The 16,586-nt window shown below is 43.1% G+C and overlaps 1 protein-coding gene and 1 long non-coding RNA gene across 2 annotated transcripts in view; one reads left to right on the forward strand and one right to left on the reverse strand.

The window, feature by feature from the left end:
- LOC104974257 (uncharacterized) overlaps positions 1-14,351 on the reverse strand; it is a 140,105-nt gene extending 125,754 nt beyond the window's left edge. Inside the window, exon 1 of the long non-coding RNA XR_811548.4 lies at positions 14,145-14,351. This is a non-coding gene — a long non-coding RNA (uncharacterized lncRNA). The remainder of the gene's footprint in view (positions 1-14,144) is intronic.
- Positions 14,352-14,468: 117 nt separating this feature from the next.
- On the forward strand, positions 14,469-15,912 carry LOC506989 (mitochondrial ribosomal protein L17-like). Its single transcript, NM_001075293.2, is given in 3 exon segments — positions 14,469-14,659; positions 14,974-15,042; positions 15,359-15,912. Coding segments are annotated over 2 exon segments (366 nt in total). The 5' UTR covers positions 14,469-14,659; positions 14,974-15,015; the 3' UTR covers positions 15,698-15,912.
- The last annotated feature ends 674 nt before the right edge of the window (positions 15,913-16,586 follow it).

The raw sequence follows: 16,586 nt of genomic DNA on the forward strand, positions 1-16,586 counted from the left end.
AAAGTTGGCTTAAAACTCAACATTCAAAAAAAGGAAGATCATGGCATTTGGCCCCAGCACTTCATGGCAAATAGATGTGGAAACAATGGAAACAGTGACAGACTTTATTTTCCTGGGCTCCGAAATCACTGTGGATGGTGACTGCAGCCATGAAATTAAAAGATGCTGGCTCCTTGGAAGAAAAGTTATGACAAACCTAAACAGCATAAAATAAAGCAAAGACACTACTTTGGCAACAAAGGTCCTATAGTCAAAGCTACTCTTTTTCCAGTAGACATAAATGGATGTGAGAAAGTGAAGAAGTGAAAGTGAAGTCGTTGAGTCGTGTCTGACTCTTTGCCATTCCGTGGACTGTAGCCCACCAGGCTTCTCTGTCCATGGGATTATCCAGGCAAGAGTACTTGAATGGGTTGGCATTTCCTTCTCCAGGGGGTATTCCTTACCCAGGGAACGAACCCAGGTCTCTCGCATTGCAGGCAGACGCTTTACCCTCTGAACCACCAGGGAAGCCCAGTATTTATGGATGTGAGACCTGAACCATAAAGAAGGCTGAGCACCGAAGAATTGATGCTTTTGAACTGTGGTGTTGGAGAATACACTTGAGAGTCCCTTGCACTGCAAGGAGATCAAACCAGTCAATCCTCAGTTCAGTTCAGTTCAGTTCATTCACTCAGTCGTGTCCGATTCTTTGCGACCCCATGAACTGCAGCACACCACGCCTCCCTGGTCATCACCAACTCTGGGAGTTCACTCAAACTCATGTCCATCAAGTCAGTGATTCCATCCAGCCATCTCATCCTCTGTTGTCCCCTTCACCTCCTGCCCTCAATCCCTCCCAGCATCAGAGTCTTTTCCAATGAGTCAACTCTTCGCATGAGGTGGCCAAAGTACTGGAGTTTCAGCTTTAGCATCAGACCTTCCAAAAAATCCCAGGACTGATCTTTAGAATGGACTGGTTGGACCTCCTGGCAATCCAAGGGAGTGTCAAGAGTCTTTTCCAACACCACAGTTCAAAAGCATAAATTCTTCGGCGCTCAGCTTTCTTCACAGTCCAACTCTCACATCCATACATGACTACTGAAAAACTGTAGCCTTGACTAGACAGACCTTTGTTGGCAAAGTAATGTTCTGCTTTTGAATATGCTATCTAGGTTGGTCAAAACTTTCCTTCCAAGGAGGAAGCGTCTTTTAATTTCATGGCTGCAGTCACCATCTGCAGTGATTTTGGAGCCCCCAAAAATAAAGTCTGACACTGTTTCCATTGTTTCCCCATCTATTTCCCATGAAGTGATGGGACCGATGCCATGATCTTCATTTTCTGAATGTTGAGCTTTAAGCCAACTCTTTCACTGTCCACTTTCACTTTCATCAAGAGGCTTTTGAGTTCCTCTTCACTTTCTGCCATAAGGGTGGTGTCATCTGCATATCTGAGGTTATTGAGATTTCTCCCGGCAATCTTGATTCCAGCTTGTGCTTCTTCCAGCCCAGCGTTTCTCATGATGTACTCTGCATAGAACTTAAATAAGCAGGGTGACAATATACAGCCTTGACGTACTCCTTTTCCTATTTGGAACCATTCTGTTGTTCCATGTCCAATTCTAACTGTTGCTTCCTGACCTGCATATAGGTTTCTCAACAGGCAGGTCAGGTGGGCTGGTACTCCCATCTCTTTCAGAATTTTCCACAGTTTATTGTGATCCACACAATCAAAGGTTTTGGCATAGTCAATAAAGCAGAAATAGATGTTTTTTCTGGAACTCTCTTGCTTTTGCCATGATCCAGCGGATGTTGGCAATTTGATCTTTGGTTCCTCTGCCTTTTCTAAAACCAGCTTGAACATTAGGAAGTTCACGGTTCACATATTGCTGAAGCCTGGCTTGGAGAATTTTGAGATTATTTTACTAGCATGTGATATGAGTGCAACTGTGCGGTAGTTTGAGCATTCTTTGGCATTGCCTTTCTTTGGGATTGGAATGAAAACAGACCTTTTCCAATCCTGTGGCCACTGCTGAGTTTTCCAAATTTGCTGGCATATTGAGTGCAGCACTTTCACAGCATCATCTTTCAGGATTTGAAATAGCTCCACTGGAATTCCATCACCTCCACTAGCTTTGTTCGTAGTGATGCTTTCTAAGGCCCACTTGACTTCACATTCCAGGATGTCTGACTGTAGCTAAGTGATCTCACCATCGTGATTATACGGGTCATGAAGATATTTTTTGTACAGTTCTTCTGGGTATTCTTGCCACCTCTTCTTAATATCTTCTGCTTCTGTTAGGTCCATACCATTTCTGTCCTTTATAAAGCCCATCTTTGCATGAAATGTTCCCTTGGTATCTCTAATTTTCTTGAAGGGATCTCTAGTCTTTCCCATTCTGTTGTTTTCCTCTATTTCTTTGTATTGATTGCTAAGGAAGGCTTTCTTATCTCTTCTTGCTATTCTTTGGAACTCTGCATTCATATGCTTATATCTTTCCTTTTATCCATTGCTTTTTGCTTCTCTTCTTTTCACAGCTATTTGTAAGGCCTCCTCAGCCATTTTGCTCTTTTGCATTTCTTTTCCATGAGGATGGTCTTGATCCCTGTCTCCTGTATAATGTCACGAACCTCCATCCATAGTTCATCAGGCACTCTATCAGACCTAGTCCTTAAATCTATTTCTCACTTTCACTGATAATCATAAGGGATTTGATTTTGATCACATCTGAATGATCTAGTGTTTTTCCCCACTTTCTTCAATATAAGTCTGAATTTGGCAATAAGGAGTTCATGATCTGAGCCATAGTCAGCTCCCAGTCTTGTTTTTTTGCTGACTGTATAGAGCTTCTCCATCTTTGGCTGCAAAGAATATAATCAATCTGATTCTGGTGTTGAGCATCTGGTGATTTCCATATGTAGAGTCCTCTCTTGTGTTGTTGGAAGAGGGTGTTTGCTATGACCAGTGCATTTTCTTGGCAAAACTCTATTAGCCTCTGCTCTTCTTCATTCTGTATTCCAAGGCCAAATTTGCCTGTTACCCCAGGTGTTTTTTGACTTCCTATTTTTGCATTCCAGTCCCCTATAATGAAAAGGACATCTTTTTGAGGTGTTAGTTCTAAAAGGTCTTGTAGGTCTTCATAGAACTGTTCAACTTCAGCTTCTTCAGAGTCACTGGTTGGGGCATAGACTTGGATTGCTGTGATATTGAATGGTTTGCCTTGGAAACGAACAGAGATCATTCTGTTGTTTTTGAGATTGCATCCAAGTACGGCATTTCAGACTCTTTTTTTTTTCATTTCGGACTCTTTTGTTGACCATGATGGCTACTCCATTTCTTCTAAGGGATTCCTGCCCACAGTAGTAGATATAATGGTCATCTGAATTAAATTCACCCATTCGAGTCCATTTTAGTTCACTGATTCCCAGAATGTCGACATTCACTCTTGCCATCTCCTGTTTGACCACTTCCAACTTGCCTTGATTCATGGACCTAACATTCCAGGTTCCTGTGCAATATCGCTCTTCACAGCATCGGACTTTGCTTCTATCACCAGTCACATCCACAACTGGGTATTGTTTTTGCTTTGTTCCATGCCTTCATTCTTTCTGGAGTTATTTCTCCACTGATCTCCAGTAGCATATTGGGTACCTACTGACCTGGGGAGTTCCTCTTTCAGTATCCTATCATTTTGCCTTTTCATACTGTTCATGGGGTTCTCAAGGCAAGAATACTGAAGTGGTTTGCCATTCCCTTCTCCAGTGGACCACATTCTGTCAGATCTCTCCACCATGACCCGCCCGTCTTGGGTGGCCCCACAGGGCATGGCTTAGTTTCATTGAGTCAGACAAGGCTGTGGTCTGTGTGATTAGATTGACTAGTTTTCTGTGAGTATGGTTTCAGTGTGTCTGCCCTCTGATGCCCTCTTGCAACACCTACCGTCTTACTTGGGTTTCTCTTACCTTGGACGTGTGGTATCTCTTTACAGCTGCTCGAGCAAAGCGCAGCCGCTACTCCTTACCTTGGACAAGGGGTATTGCCTCACCGCCGCCCCTCCTGACCTTGAACATGGAGTAGCTCCTCTCGGCTCTCCTGCGCCCATGCAGCCACCACTCCTTGGACGTGAAGTAGCTCCTCTTGGCCGCCGCCCCTGGCCTTGGATGTGGGGTAGCTCCCCTCAGCCACTTCTGCACCATCGCAGCCTGGCACTTTAAGCCGCCACCCCTGAAGGAAATCAATTCTCAACATTCATTGGAAGGACTGATGCTGAAGCTCCAATTCTTTGACCACCTATTGAGAAGAACAGACTCATTGGAAAAGACCATGATGCTGGGAAAGACTGACGGCAGGAGAAGAAGGCAACGACAGAGGACAAGATGGTTGGATGGCATCATCGACTCAATGGACATGAGTTTTAGCAAGCTCTGGGAAATGGTGAAGGACAGGGAAGTCTGATGTGCTGCAGTCCATGGGAATACAAAGAGTCGGACACGACTGAGTGGTTGAACTACAACAACAAAATCCATTTGGGATGTCAAGAGCATTATAACCTCCATCTTATTTCTTTATACATTTCTTTTGTAAAATATTCTAATCTCCCTCTTGACAATGAAAGACTTTCACAGACTAAGGGAAAGTGCTAATCATGCCATCTTCATCTGCATCCTCATCTCCAATTTTGTTGTGCCTGATAACTACAAACCCTGTGCTCTTTTCCTTCACCTCTAGACTCTAAGCCTTTCACGTTTAAGGAAGTCTGAAGATTAAAGGGAAACAGACTGGTAGAAACTGCCTGGTCACAACACATCATACTGGTCTTGAATTCTCAACATCCTTATTTATTTCAAAAATCCCCTTACCGTACTGAGGAATGACACTTTTGAAGCTTGATCATACATTCAGCACAATTGCAGAACACCTATTATGGACAGTGTACTCTGACATTGTACCTGTCAGAGTACACCGCCCATGAACTACCACTATTAGTTTCCTATTGCTACTGTAACCAATTACCACAGATTTGGTGACTTAAAACAACAGGTTAATTCTCTTATAGTTCTAGAGGTGATATGTCCAAAATTGGGTCTTATGGGGCTAAACACAAATTATTGGCAAAGCTGCATTCCTTTTGGAGGCTCTAAAGGAAAGTCTGTTTTCTTGCCTTTTCCAGCATCTAGAGGCTGCCCTCCTTCCTAAGCTCACAATCTCCTTCCATCTTCAAAGCTGTCAGTGACCAGTCAAGTTGCCCCCATGCAACATCACTCTACCTCTGACTCCCACACCTTCCTCTCATAAGGACCCTTCTGATAACATTCGTCACAACTGGATAACCCATAATAATCTCTCAATCTCAATATCTTAGTCACATCTGAAAAATTCTTTTTGCCATGCAAAGCAATATATTCACAGGTCCTGGGGATTTGAAAATAGATATCTTTTGGGGGGGTAGTCCTTTATTCATTATATCACACCTACTCATAGAATGAAAGAGAAATAACTCTTGGAGAGTCAGGAGGCTATAAAACCTATGATTTTTTTAAACCTATTTTTAACTGAAATACAAGAGTTATACTACCAAAAGAAACAAAAAACAACACAAATTACATGTGTACAGCTCATGAAATTATTCCATAACAAACACATCAATTTAAACACTATGGAGGAAAACTTACAGAACATCACCAACTTCCTAGAATCATCTCGCTCACAACATGTCCTCTTCTAACAACTATACCCTCTCTAATCCAGAGGTTCAACACCATAGATGAGTTCTGTTTTTGAACAGGCAAACTGAATGATCCAGTGTAATTGTTTTGTGTCTGACTTCCACTCACTCAACAATGTTCAGGAAATTTATCTGTTACTAAATGGAGCTACAGTTGGGTTTTTCATCATTGTATACTATTCCATTATATATCACAATTCATTTATCCATTATACTACTGAAAAACATTTGAATTTTCTTCAGTTCATGTTTATTTAAATACTGCTGCTCTAAGAATTATTGCCCTGTTGGCTCAGAGGTTAAAGCCTCTGCCTGCAATGCAGGAGGCCTGGGTTTGATCCCTGGGTCCGGAAGACCCCTTGGAGAAGGAAATGGCAACCCACTCCAGTACTCTTACCTGGAGAATCCCATGGACGGAGGAGCCTGGTGGGCTACAGTCCACAGGGTCGCAAAAAGTCGGACATGACTGAGCGACTTTACTTTCACTTTAAGAATTCTTACACATGTCTTTTGTTGCATTTATTCACACATTTCCATTAGGTATATACCAGGTGAATAATTTTGGGGTCATAGTTTATCTACATACCTAGATATCTCTTCAACTTTAGGAGAGAATACCAGCCAATTTTTAAAGTAGCTGTACCAATTTATAACATTACTAGCAATATATGAGTGTTTCAGCTGTTTCTCATGTTTATTAACACTATTATCACTCTTTTAAATTTTAGCCACTCTGGACTATGTAGTACTAATAACTCACTGTAGTTTACATTTCCCTGATTACTACTGAGATTGGACATCCTTTACTCCTTGTGACTATTTGAATATTCACTTTTATAAATTGCCTGCTCAAGTCTGTCATCCATATTCATTTCGTGGTGATTTTATAGTTCTTTCCATATTCTGCATGTAGGCACTTTATCAGATATACGTGTTGCATAAAGACTTCTCTACCAAAAAAAAAAAAAGTACATAAAATTGAAATTTGAATGTCAATTGATTTCTTATGGACCCAGCTCTTATTTCCAAACTTGTAACTATCAATTTACCCAATACAGGTGCCCCCTAAGCACATAAAGCAAAAATTAACAGGTATATAAAAGCTCACTTACATTGCTGGACAGATGATCCAGGCAGAAAATTAATAAAGAAATATGGGCCTTAAACAATGCACTTGATCAGGTTGACTTATTAGATACACAAAAAATATTTCATTCAAATAAAACACAATACATATTCTTTTCAAGTGCCCAAGGAACATTCTCAACAATAAATCATATGCAACTCCAAAAAACAAGTCTTAGTATATTTAAGAAAACTAAAATTATATCAAGTATCTTGTCTTGACCACAACAGGATAAAACAAGAATATAACCAAAGAAAACTAGAAAAACCATAAACTTGTGATCTAAACAACATGCTAACAACAAATGGTTTCTTGAAGAAATCAAAGATAAAATCTAAAAAACAACCTCAAGACAATTGAAAATGAAAACACAATGCTCCAAAACCTATGAGGCAGAACAAAAGAAGCTCTAACAGGGAGGTATATAGTAATATAGACCTACCTAAAGAAAACAAACAAACAAAAAAGTCTCAAGTAAACAAACTAACCTTATCCCTAGAGGAATGAGAATAAAAAGTTCAAACAAAACCTGAAGTTCGTATAAGAAAAATAATAAGCTTGGAGAAGAAATAATTGAATTAGATACTGCAAAATAAGTGAAAAGTTCAATGAAACTAAGCCAGTTCTTTGATGAGATAAAATTGATAAACCTCTAGTGAAACACATCTAGGAAGAAAAAGAGAGACAAAATAAATGAAATCAGTAAAGAAAGAGAAGCTACTAATAAACGTGGTTTTGTATTGCTCAACTTTACTGTTTTTAGATACTGGAATACACTCTTAAATAAATGTGGTTATATTGCACATCATTTTAAAGCACATTTCTTACTTTATGTTATTTTGCTAATGACATTACTTTCTGTGTATTTATTTTAGACTATGGAAATTATATTAGACAAAAAGTAAATTCTAGCAATTTTCTTATTCGAATTCAAAATGGGTTGTAAAGCAATTTGGAGAGTTTTATAAATATTTTGAGGTGTTTCAATATATTAATAATTGGTTCCTTTATACTATTTTTTAATTCATTTTACATTATAAAACTATTTTTCAGAAGAACAGAATTCATCAGTCTTGGTCAAAAGGCACAGAAAATGTTAAGAATACGTGGGCTGGATAATCAGCAAGGTTTCTTTCAAATGGATGAAGTTTATAGCTATTATCTCCTCCAATGGGTCTACTGTCCAACTTTTATCTGGCTTAAGGGTTTCTAAGATAGTGGGTAGGGAATAAAAGGATGAGCTTCCCTGACAGCTCAGTTAGTAAAGAAGCCTTCTGCAATGCAGGAGACCCTGGTTTGATTCCTGGGTCGGGAAGATCCCATGGAGAAGGGATAGGCTACCCAGTCCTATAGTGGGCTTCCCTTGTGGCTCAGTTGGTAAAGAATCCACATGCTATGTGGGAGACCTGGGTTAAATCTCTGGGTTGGGAAGATCCCCTGGAGAAGGGAAAGGCTACCAACTCCAGTATTCTGGCCTAGAGAATTCCATGGACTATAAAAGAAAGTTCCAACTCCCAGTGATGAAGACATATGTCAGCTAGGGCAAGAGACAGACCCAAAGCAAAAGCAAGTCAGATACACTGCAAATACTACAGTCAGTGACATGTGTGAGTTCAGATTCATAAGAATTGGTTCATATTTTGATTAATAAAGATGTGGTTCAGCCTTCTGAAAGAGATGGGAATACCAGACCACCTGACCTGCCTCTTGAGAAATCTGTATGCAGGTCAGGAAGCAACAGTTAGAACTGGACATTGAACAACAGACTGGTTCCAAATAGGAAAAGGAGTACATCAAGGCTGTATATTGTCACCCTGCTTATTTAACTTCTATGCAGAGTACATCATGAGAAATGCTGGACTGGAAGAAACACAAGCTGGAATCAAGATTGCCGGGAGAAATCTCAATAACCTCAGATATGCAGATGACACCACCCTTATGGCAGAAAGTGAAGAGGAACTCAAAAGCCTCTTGATGAAAGTGAAAGTGGAGAGTGAAAAAGTTGGCTTAAAGCTCAACATTCAGAAAATGAAGATCATGGCATCCGGTCCCATCACTTCATGGGAAATAGATGGGGAAACAGTGGAAACAGTGTCAGACTTCATTTTTCTGGGCTCCAAAATCACTGCAGATGGTGACTGCAGCCATGAAATTAAAAGATGCTTACTCCTTGGAAGGAAAGTTATGACCAACATAGATAGCATATTCAAAAGCAGAGACATTACTTTGCCAACAAAGGTCCGTCTAGTCAAGGCTATGGTTTTTCCTGTGGTCATGTATGGATGTGAGAGTTGGACTGTGAAGAAGGCTGAGCACCGAAGAATTGATGCTTTTGAACTGTGGTATTGGAGAAGACTCTTGAGAGTCTCTAGGACTGCAAGGAGATCCAACCAGTCCATTCTTAAGGAGATCAGCCCTGGGATTTCTTTGGAGGGAATGATGCTGACGCTGAAACTCTAGTACTTTGGCCACCTCATGCAAAGACTTGACTCATTGGAAAAGACTCTGATGCTGGGAGGGATTGGGGGCAGGAGGAGAAGGGGACGACATAGGATGAGATGGCTGGATGGCATTACTGACTCGATGGACGTGAGTCTCAGTGAACTCCAGGAGTTGGTGATGGACATTGAGGCCTGGCACGCTGTGATTCATAGGGTCACCAAGAGTCAGACACAACTGAGCGACTGAACTGAACTGAACAATGATTTAAAATTTGTGATCCGAAACCACTATTACATTTACATTTGCACCAACCTATACAAATAAGGACAATGTTTGATGCTGTACATTTTCACCATGTGGATATTCCTTTTTTAAAGCAATGGATCAAATAACACTAGTGTCAATATTCAATTTCCCTGAATTTTGCAAAGAAGAAAATCTACCCAATTTTTACCAGTAGAAATTTAGGATGAATTTTCTGATGATGATATTATAGTAAAATGTGGAGATACTTGAAAGCTGTAAGAAGTAATCCCAAATAAATGAGACAGAGAGAATATTGCAATTTCTGGAATTTATTGTGAACTGTGGTTTGTATAATTTTCTGCCAACATATCCATATCTTTAAGACTTTTCCTTAAAAAAAAGACTTTTCCTATTTGCATAATTGTTGCTTCAGACTACGGAAATTTTTCAAAACTAAAATTAACAAGAAGTGTTCTCTGTTTATCTAAGAGGAAAACAGAATGACAAATATAAACATGCTTTCTAACAAACATGAATATGTATCTAGGGCTTCTGTAACAAAAATGTCACAAACTGGGCAGAAATTTACTATCTTATAGTTCAGAAGTCCAAAATCAACTTGCCCGCTAAGCCAAGCATTCTCTGAAGGATCTAGGGAAGAATCTGTTCCACATCTTGTGACAGGGACAGAGTAAAGGAGAGAAGTAGATGATTAAATAGTTAATCCCACTAGGGGATTGCAAATAGAAAAATATATGGGAGACCCCTGTAAGTTAATGATTATTCAAGAAAGCAGGTTTGCTTAACCACAAAACCAAGCAGGCTTGCTTAGCAACAAAACCATGAACAGAAGCAAGAGACATGCCCCAAACAAGAAAACAATGGTAGCATGAGCCTCACATCCTGACCAATGAACTCAGTAAGTTAGGACATGCTCTGTGCACACATAAAAAACAATAATTTGTGAACCTAGCTTGACCACGTAGGGACAAGAAAACTCCCCTGCCCAGCCTGGAGGAGAAACAAATGATGGAAGCATGACCTCTACTCAAGAATGATGAAGAAGTCTTTTTCTCCTCCTCCTCACTTTTTGATTATAAAACTGTAGCCCAGTAAGTTCTTAGGGTGCAGCAACCTCTCGTCTGCCTGCCTGTAAGTCTCACAAGCGTCCTATTCTAATAAATCAGTTCTTATCTATCACTTTGCCTCTCGCTGAATTCTTTCTGCACTGAGACATAAAGGACCACAACTCTTCAGAGCCTCCCAAAAGGACACTTGACAGTTTCAATTGCTCTTAAGTTTCTCATGTTTGCCAGAAAGCCTTGTCTTGCATTAGACAACTCTGATCTCTGCCTTCCTGGTGACATGGCATTGTCCTTGTATGTCTCTGTCTCTTCACAAGTGTTCTTTTTATAAGGACACCAGCCATTTTGGATTAGGCATCCATCCTAGTCCAGCTGCAGTCCATGCGGTTGCAAAGAGTGAGACATGACTGAACTGAGCAACTGAAGTGAACTAGACCAGTATGACCTCATCTTAACCAATTACATCTGCAAGGACTCTATTTCCAAAGAAAGTCACATCCTGAGGTATTGGGTGAAGGAGATACAGAGGTGTGGGGGTGGGTAGAACTTAGCATATATTTTTTTGCGGGGGGATACATCTGAATACATAACAAGGAACCATTTTGACTAAGTCATTGCAAATCAGCTGACACAAATGCTCAAAACCAGAAATTATGTTATTGTTCATTTCTTTAACACATAAATGCATATGTATGTTTTCCCCTTTAAAATAAAAAACACAGTGATGTAATTTAAAAAAAAATGATGCAAAGAGCTGACTAATTTGAAAAGACCCTGATGCTGGGAAAGATTGAGGGCAGAAGGAGAAGGGGACCACAGAGGATGAGATGGTTGGATGGCATCACCGACTCGATGGACATGAATTTGGGTAAACTCTGGTAGTTGGTGACGGACAGGGAAGCCTGGTGTGCTGTGGTCCATGGGGTCGCAAAGAACACCACTAAACAAGTGAACTGAACTGAACTGATTTTTAAAATATTAAATCATTACTTTTTCTTTGAGCACAGTACTTTTTCTTCAACTAGGATGGTTATATGCACTTTGTGAATTAAAAATGTCGCCTGCCACATCAGTAAACAAACGATGTTGCAGCCATCAGCCAGGGCAGGCACCTCCTCTCCATCACAGTAAATCCCAAGGAAACTCAGGACAGAAACATAACCCTCCGCAGTGAATCATCAGACACTGCAGCCACTCACTGAATGGAGCAACCTGAGGAGACTCGGGATGAGAAAACAGGATCAGTCAGTCAGTCAGTTCAGTCGCTCAGTCATGTCTGACTCTTTGAGACCCCATGAATTGCAGCACACCAGGCCTCCCTGTCCATCACCAACTCCCCGAGTTCACTCATCAGATCAGATCAGATCAGTCGCTCAGTCATGTCCGACTCTTTGCGACCTCATGAATCGCAGCACGCCAGGCCTCCCTGTCCATCACCTACTCCCGGAGTTCACCCAGACTCATGTCTATTGAGTCAGTGATGCCATCCAACCATCTCATCCTCTGTCGTCCTCTTCTCCTCTTGCCCCCAGTCCCTCCCAGCATCAGAGTCTTTTCCAGTGAGTCAACTCTTCGCATGAGGTGGCCAAAGTATTGGAGTTTCAGCTTTAGCATCATTCCTTTCAAAGAAATCCCAGAGCTGATCTCCTTCAGAATGGACTGGTTGGATCTCCTTGCAGTCCAAGGGACTCTCAAGACTCTTCTCCAACACCATAGTTCAAAAGCATCAATTCTTCGGTGCTCAGCCTTCTTCACAGTCCAACTCTCACATCCATACATGACCACCGGAAAAACCAAAGCCTTGACTAGACGGACCTTTGTTGGCAAAGTAATGTCTCTGCTTTTGAACATGCTATCTAGGTTGGTCATAACTTTTCTTCCAAGGAGTAAGCGTCTTTTAATTTCATGGCTGCAGTCACCATCTGCAGTGACTTTGGAGCCCAGAAAAATAAAGTGTGACACTGTTTCCACTGTTTCCCCATCTATTTCCCATGAAGTGATCGGACTGGATGCCATTCATTTTCTGAATGTTGAGCTTTAAGCCAACTTTTTCACTCTCCACTTTCACTTTCATCAAGAGGCTTTTGAGTTCCTCTTCACTTTCTGCCATAAGGGTGGTGTCATCTGCATATCTGAGGTTATTGATATTTCTCCTGGCAATCTTGATTCCAGCTTGTGTTTCTTCCAGTCCAGCGCTTCTCATGATGTACTCTGCATAGAAGTTAAATAAGCAGGGTGACAATATACAGCCTTGACGTACTCCTTTTCCTATTTGGAACCAGTCTGTTGTTCCATGTCCAGTTCTAACTGTTGCTTCCTGACCTGCATACACATTTCTCAAGAAGCAGGTCAGGTGGTCTGGTAGTCCCATCTCTTTCAGAATTTTCCACAGTTTATTGTGATCCACACAATCAAAGGCTTTGGCATAGTCAATAAAACAGAAATAGATGTTTTTCTGGAACTCTCTTGCTTTTTCCATGATCCAGCGGATGTTGGCAATTTGATCTCTGGTTCCTCTGCCTTTTCTAAAACCAGCTTGAACATCACAAAGTTCATGGTTCACATATTGCTGAAGCCTGGCTTCGAGAATTTTGAGCATTACTTTGCTAGCATGTGAGAGGAGTTCACTCATACTATCCCCAAATGAAAGAGAAGGCAATGGCACTCCACTCCAGTCCTCTTGCCTGGAAAATCCCATGGACGGAGGAGCCTGGTAGGCTGCAGTCCATGGGGTTGCTAAGAGTCCTGCACAAGCACGACTAAGCGACTTCACTTTCACTTTTCACTTTCATGCATTGGAGAAGGCAATGGCAACCCATTTCAGTGTTCTTGCCTGGAGAATCCCAGGAATGGGGGAGCCTGGTGGGCTGCCGTCTATGGGATTACACAGAGTCGGAAACGACTGAAGTGACTTAGCAGCAGCCCCAAATAGCTGGGGTGCATTTCAAAACAATGAACTCAGTGAGCCTAGACTCTTGCATCTTCTCATACATAGAAAAGCACTAAATCCCTTGAGATATCTGGCTTTCTTTAAGAGTAATCTATTGATGCTCCAACTACCCTGTCCTCCCTGCAAAATCTCTTCTATTTTCTGCCCCCCACCCACTCCAAACCCCTTCTACAACCCCCTCTGCCACCATAGCCTCTCGGAGTTATCTTAGCTACTGTGTCGTGGGATCAAGTCCTCAGTTTTGTCTGCTAGACACAACTCTCAACTTTTACATTGTGCTTTTTCTTTTCCAGTCAACAACTTCAAGGAAAGAAAATTTTCACCACCTCTATTTCTTTCCTATCATTGCTATTCCATTCATTTGGCCATTACTACTGAAAATAATTTTCTTTTCAGAATGACACGCTCAGCGTGTCAGACGCACCGCCCCCCCCCCGCCCACACCGCCCCCCCACCCCCCGCCCACACCGCCCCCCCCCACCCCCCCCCCCCCCACACCGCCCCCCCACACCCCCCCGCCCGCCCAGAAAGAGCAGGTCCGACGGCCTGAAGGACTGGAACACCGCCAGGCACTTTCCTCTTCAGGTACTCACTCTACCAGCCAGCTCCGGGCGGAGCTTCAAGCGCGGTGTCATATGACGACTGTCGCAGCAACAGAGAAACCGTCAGCCTGCTCACTCCACACTAGGGGGCGCCTGGTTCCCAGGCAAACCTGGAGCGCTCGCTAGACCAAACTCCGCCCGTCTCTCCTCCTCCGGACGAGGTCCAGTCCCCGCCCTCCCCAAGGCTGCCAACGAGGCAGGCTCCGATACACATGCGCAAACACGTCCACCACGCAGCTACGTAAGGCGCGTGAGTCCTCTAAGCTCCGCTTCTCGGCCGCGTCTCTGAATTTCCAGTTCCGGCCTCACAGGGGCGGGGAGCAGCCGGTAACATGTGGCTGTCGTTCGCCCCCGCGATCTCCCACTGCCGCGTATACCGCCGCCTAGGCCTAGGTCCTGGGTCCCGCATTCACCTGTTGCAGAACTTGCTTACGGGACTGGTGCGACATGAACGCATCGAGGCGTCATGGGCACGCGTGGACTAGCTGAGGTGCTACACCGAGAAGGTAAGGGGCGTGACCCTCTTGTTCCTCTCCTAGGTCTGGCCTGAGGGGGCGGGATCCGACTGGAGTTGGGGAAGAATTGGGACCGCCCTGGTAAACAGTGCCGGAAGTCTCTTTCCTTCTTACCGTGAGCTGAACCTACTCTTGTGGCCCCTCAAATGGAGACCTGATTAGGACGGCGTGGTTAGAGGTAGCCTGAATTAGTGACATGCTTTGCTAGCGTATGGAATGAATACGTTGCAGTTTGGCATTAGAGGATTAAGATTGACGCCTCCTTTCTTGCTCGGATTTTGGTCAGTGATGTTGTGTCCTCACAGCTCATCGACTTTGGGAAGCTGGGAGACACCAACGAATGAGCAATGCGTATGGCGGACTTCTGGCTCACGGTGAGTGCATCCTGTCCACTTCCCAGATCTTATCCTTTGGTCCCTAAGTGGAACGGAGTTGTTAGAGGAAAGGGAACCGGGCAGAATTAAGGCAGGCACTTACGGACAAATGTGATATATGTCCTACGTTGAGTTCAACGTGAATCTCAGTCTACACAATTGTCTGTAATTGATCACTTTATAATACCACGTCAGAGGGTGAGGGAAGGGATGTGGGAGGGTGTGTGTTTGGACCCTACCTTTGGGGATGCTGAAAGTTAATGTCTCGGTGATGGTGCCTGACTCTGCTCTCTCCTGGAAAACTCTCCCCCTCTAGGAGAAAGACTTGATCCCAAAGCTGTTTCAAGTACTGGCCCCTCGGTACCAAGGTCAGAATGGCGGTTACACGAGAATGCTGCAGATCCCAAATCCGAATCAGCAGGATCGGGCCAAAATGGCGGTGATTGAGTACAAAGTGAACTGTCTCCTGCCCATTGCACGAAGAGACAGCAACCTTACACTCCTAAACCAGCTGCTTCAGGGGCTGCGTGCGGCAGAACCAGGAAGCAAGCACCCGCAGCTCCCACCCAGCTCAAACACCAGAAGTTTAACTGAAGCCAAAGGGCATGTGGCCCCCATCAGTGCCCATGATCACAGGCCTTGGGAGCTCTATTAAGCTCTTAGAACTGGAGCTTGAGTTGTAAAATGGACTGTCTGATTGGAGTCTGGAGCCCAGAACTTTCTGAGAGCCAGATACCCTTTTCTTTGCACAGTAGGTAAAAATCCATTGTATGTATGTAAACTGATTGTTTTCCCCCCTTTGGATTTCTGGAGAATGAGAACATCGGTCTGTATGAGGTAGTAAATTCATGGCATGTTTCTGGCTCTTAATCTGGGTTGTGTTGAATTAACACAGTTTGGTTTTTCTTCATGCCTGATTATATGGGGCATGTATTCTGTAATTCCAAACTAGCCCCCATAGGTGATTGAGTTTTGTTATCTAGCATAGAGACTGAGCCCCTGGGATTTCTTAAAGATTACTTCCTGACAAGGGTAGGAGGATGAACATCTAGAAGTGAACTTTCTGTAATAATCTGGTACCCTAGGAACCTTCAAGGTTCCATTCCTCTGTTTCTGGACAGGATCACATGTTACCCTCAAGTGCTCCCCTCAAACCCTGAATGGACTTCAGAGGAGAGGACCATCAACCTGGCCAGGAGAGTGGAAGCATTTAGCAGAGGATGTTGACTGCAGGATAAGCTCCTTCTTTTTGGGGTGGGAATGGAGGGGTGAAGGAGAGGGTAGAAGTGGAAGAAAGATTAGGAAGTTAAATCCGTGGGAATTTCCTGGAAGTTTTCATTGTTGTCAAATCTGGGCCTCTCTGGGAACTCGGAAGAGGGAAATCCGGCTTCAGAATGGTCAGGGGATGTGAGAAGTAGGAAGTTCCTTTATGTGCACTAGGAACTGTGAAGCCAGACTGGGCACAGCCAGGCTGCCCATCCCTCACACTCAGAGGCTTCACTTGGTGATAGTCATGGGAAGTCTTAGAGCTATCATCCCTGCAT

This window comes from Bos taurus, chromosome 15 (genome assembly GCF_002263795.3).
Source record: "Bos taurus isolate L1 Dominette 01449 registration number 42190680 breed Hereford chromosome 15, ARS-UCD2.0, whole genome shotgun sequence".
Lineage (NCBI taxonomy): Eukaryota > Metazoa > Chordata > Mammalia > Artiodactyla > Bovidae > Bos > Bos taurus.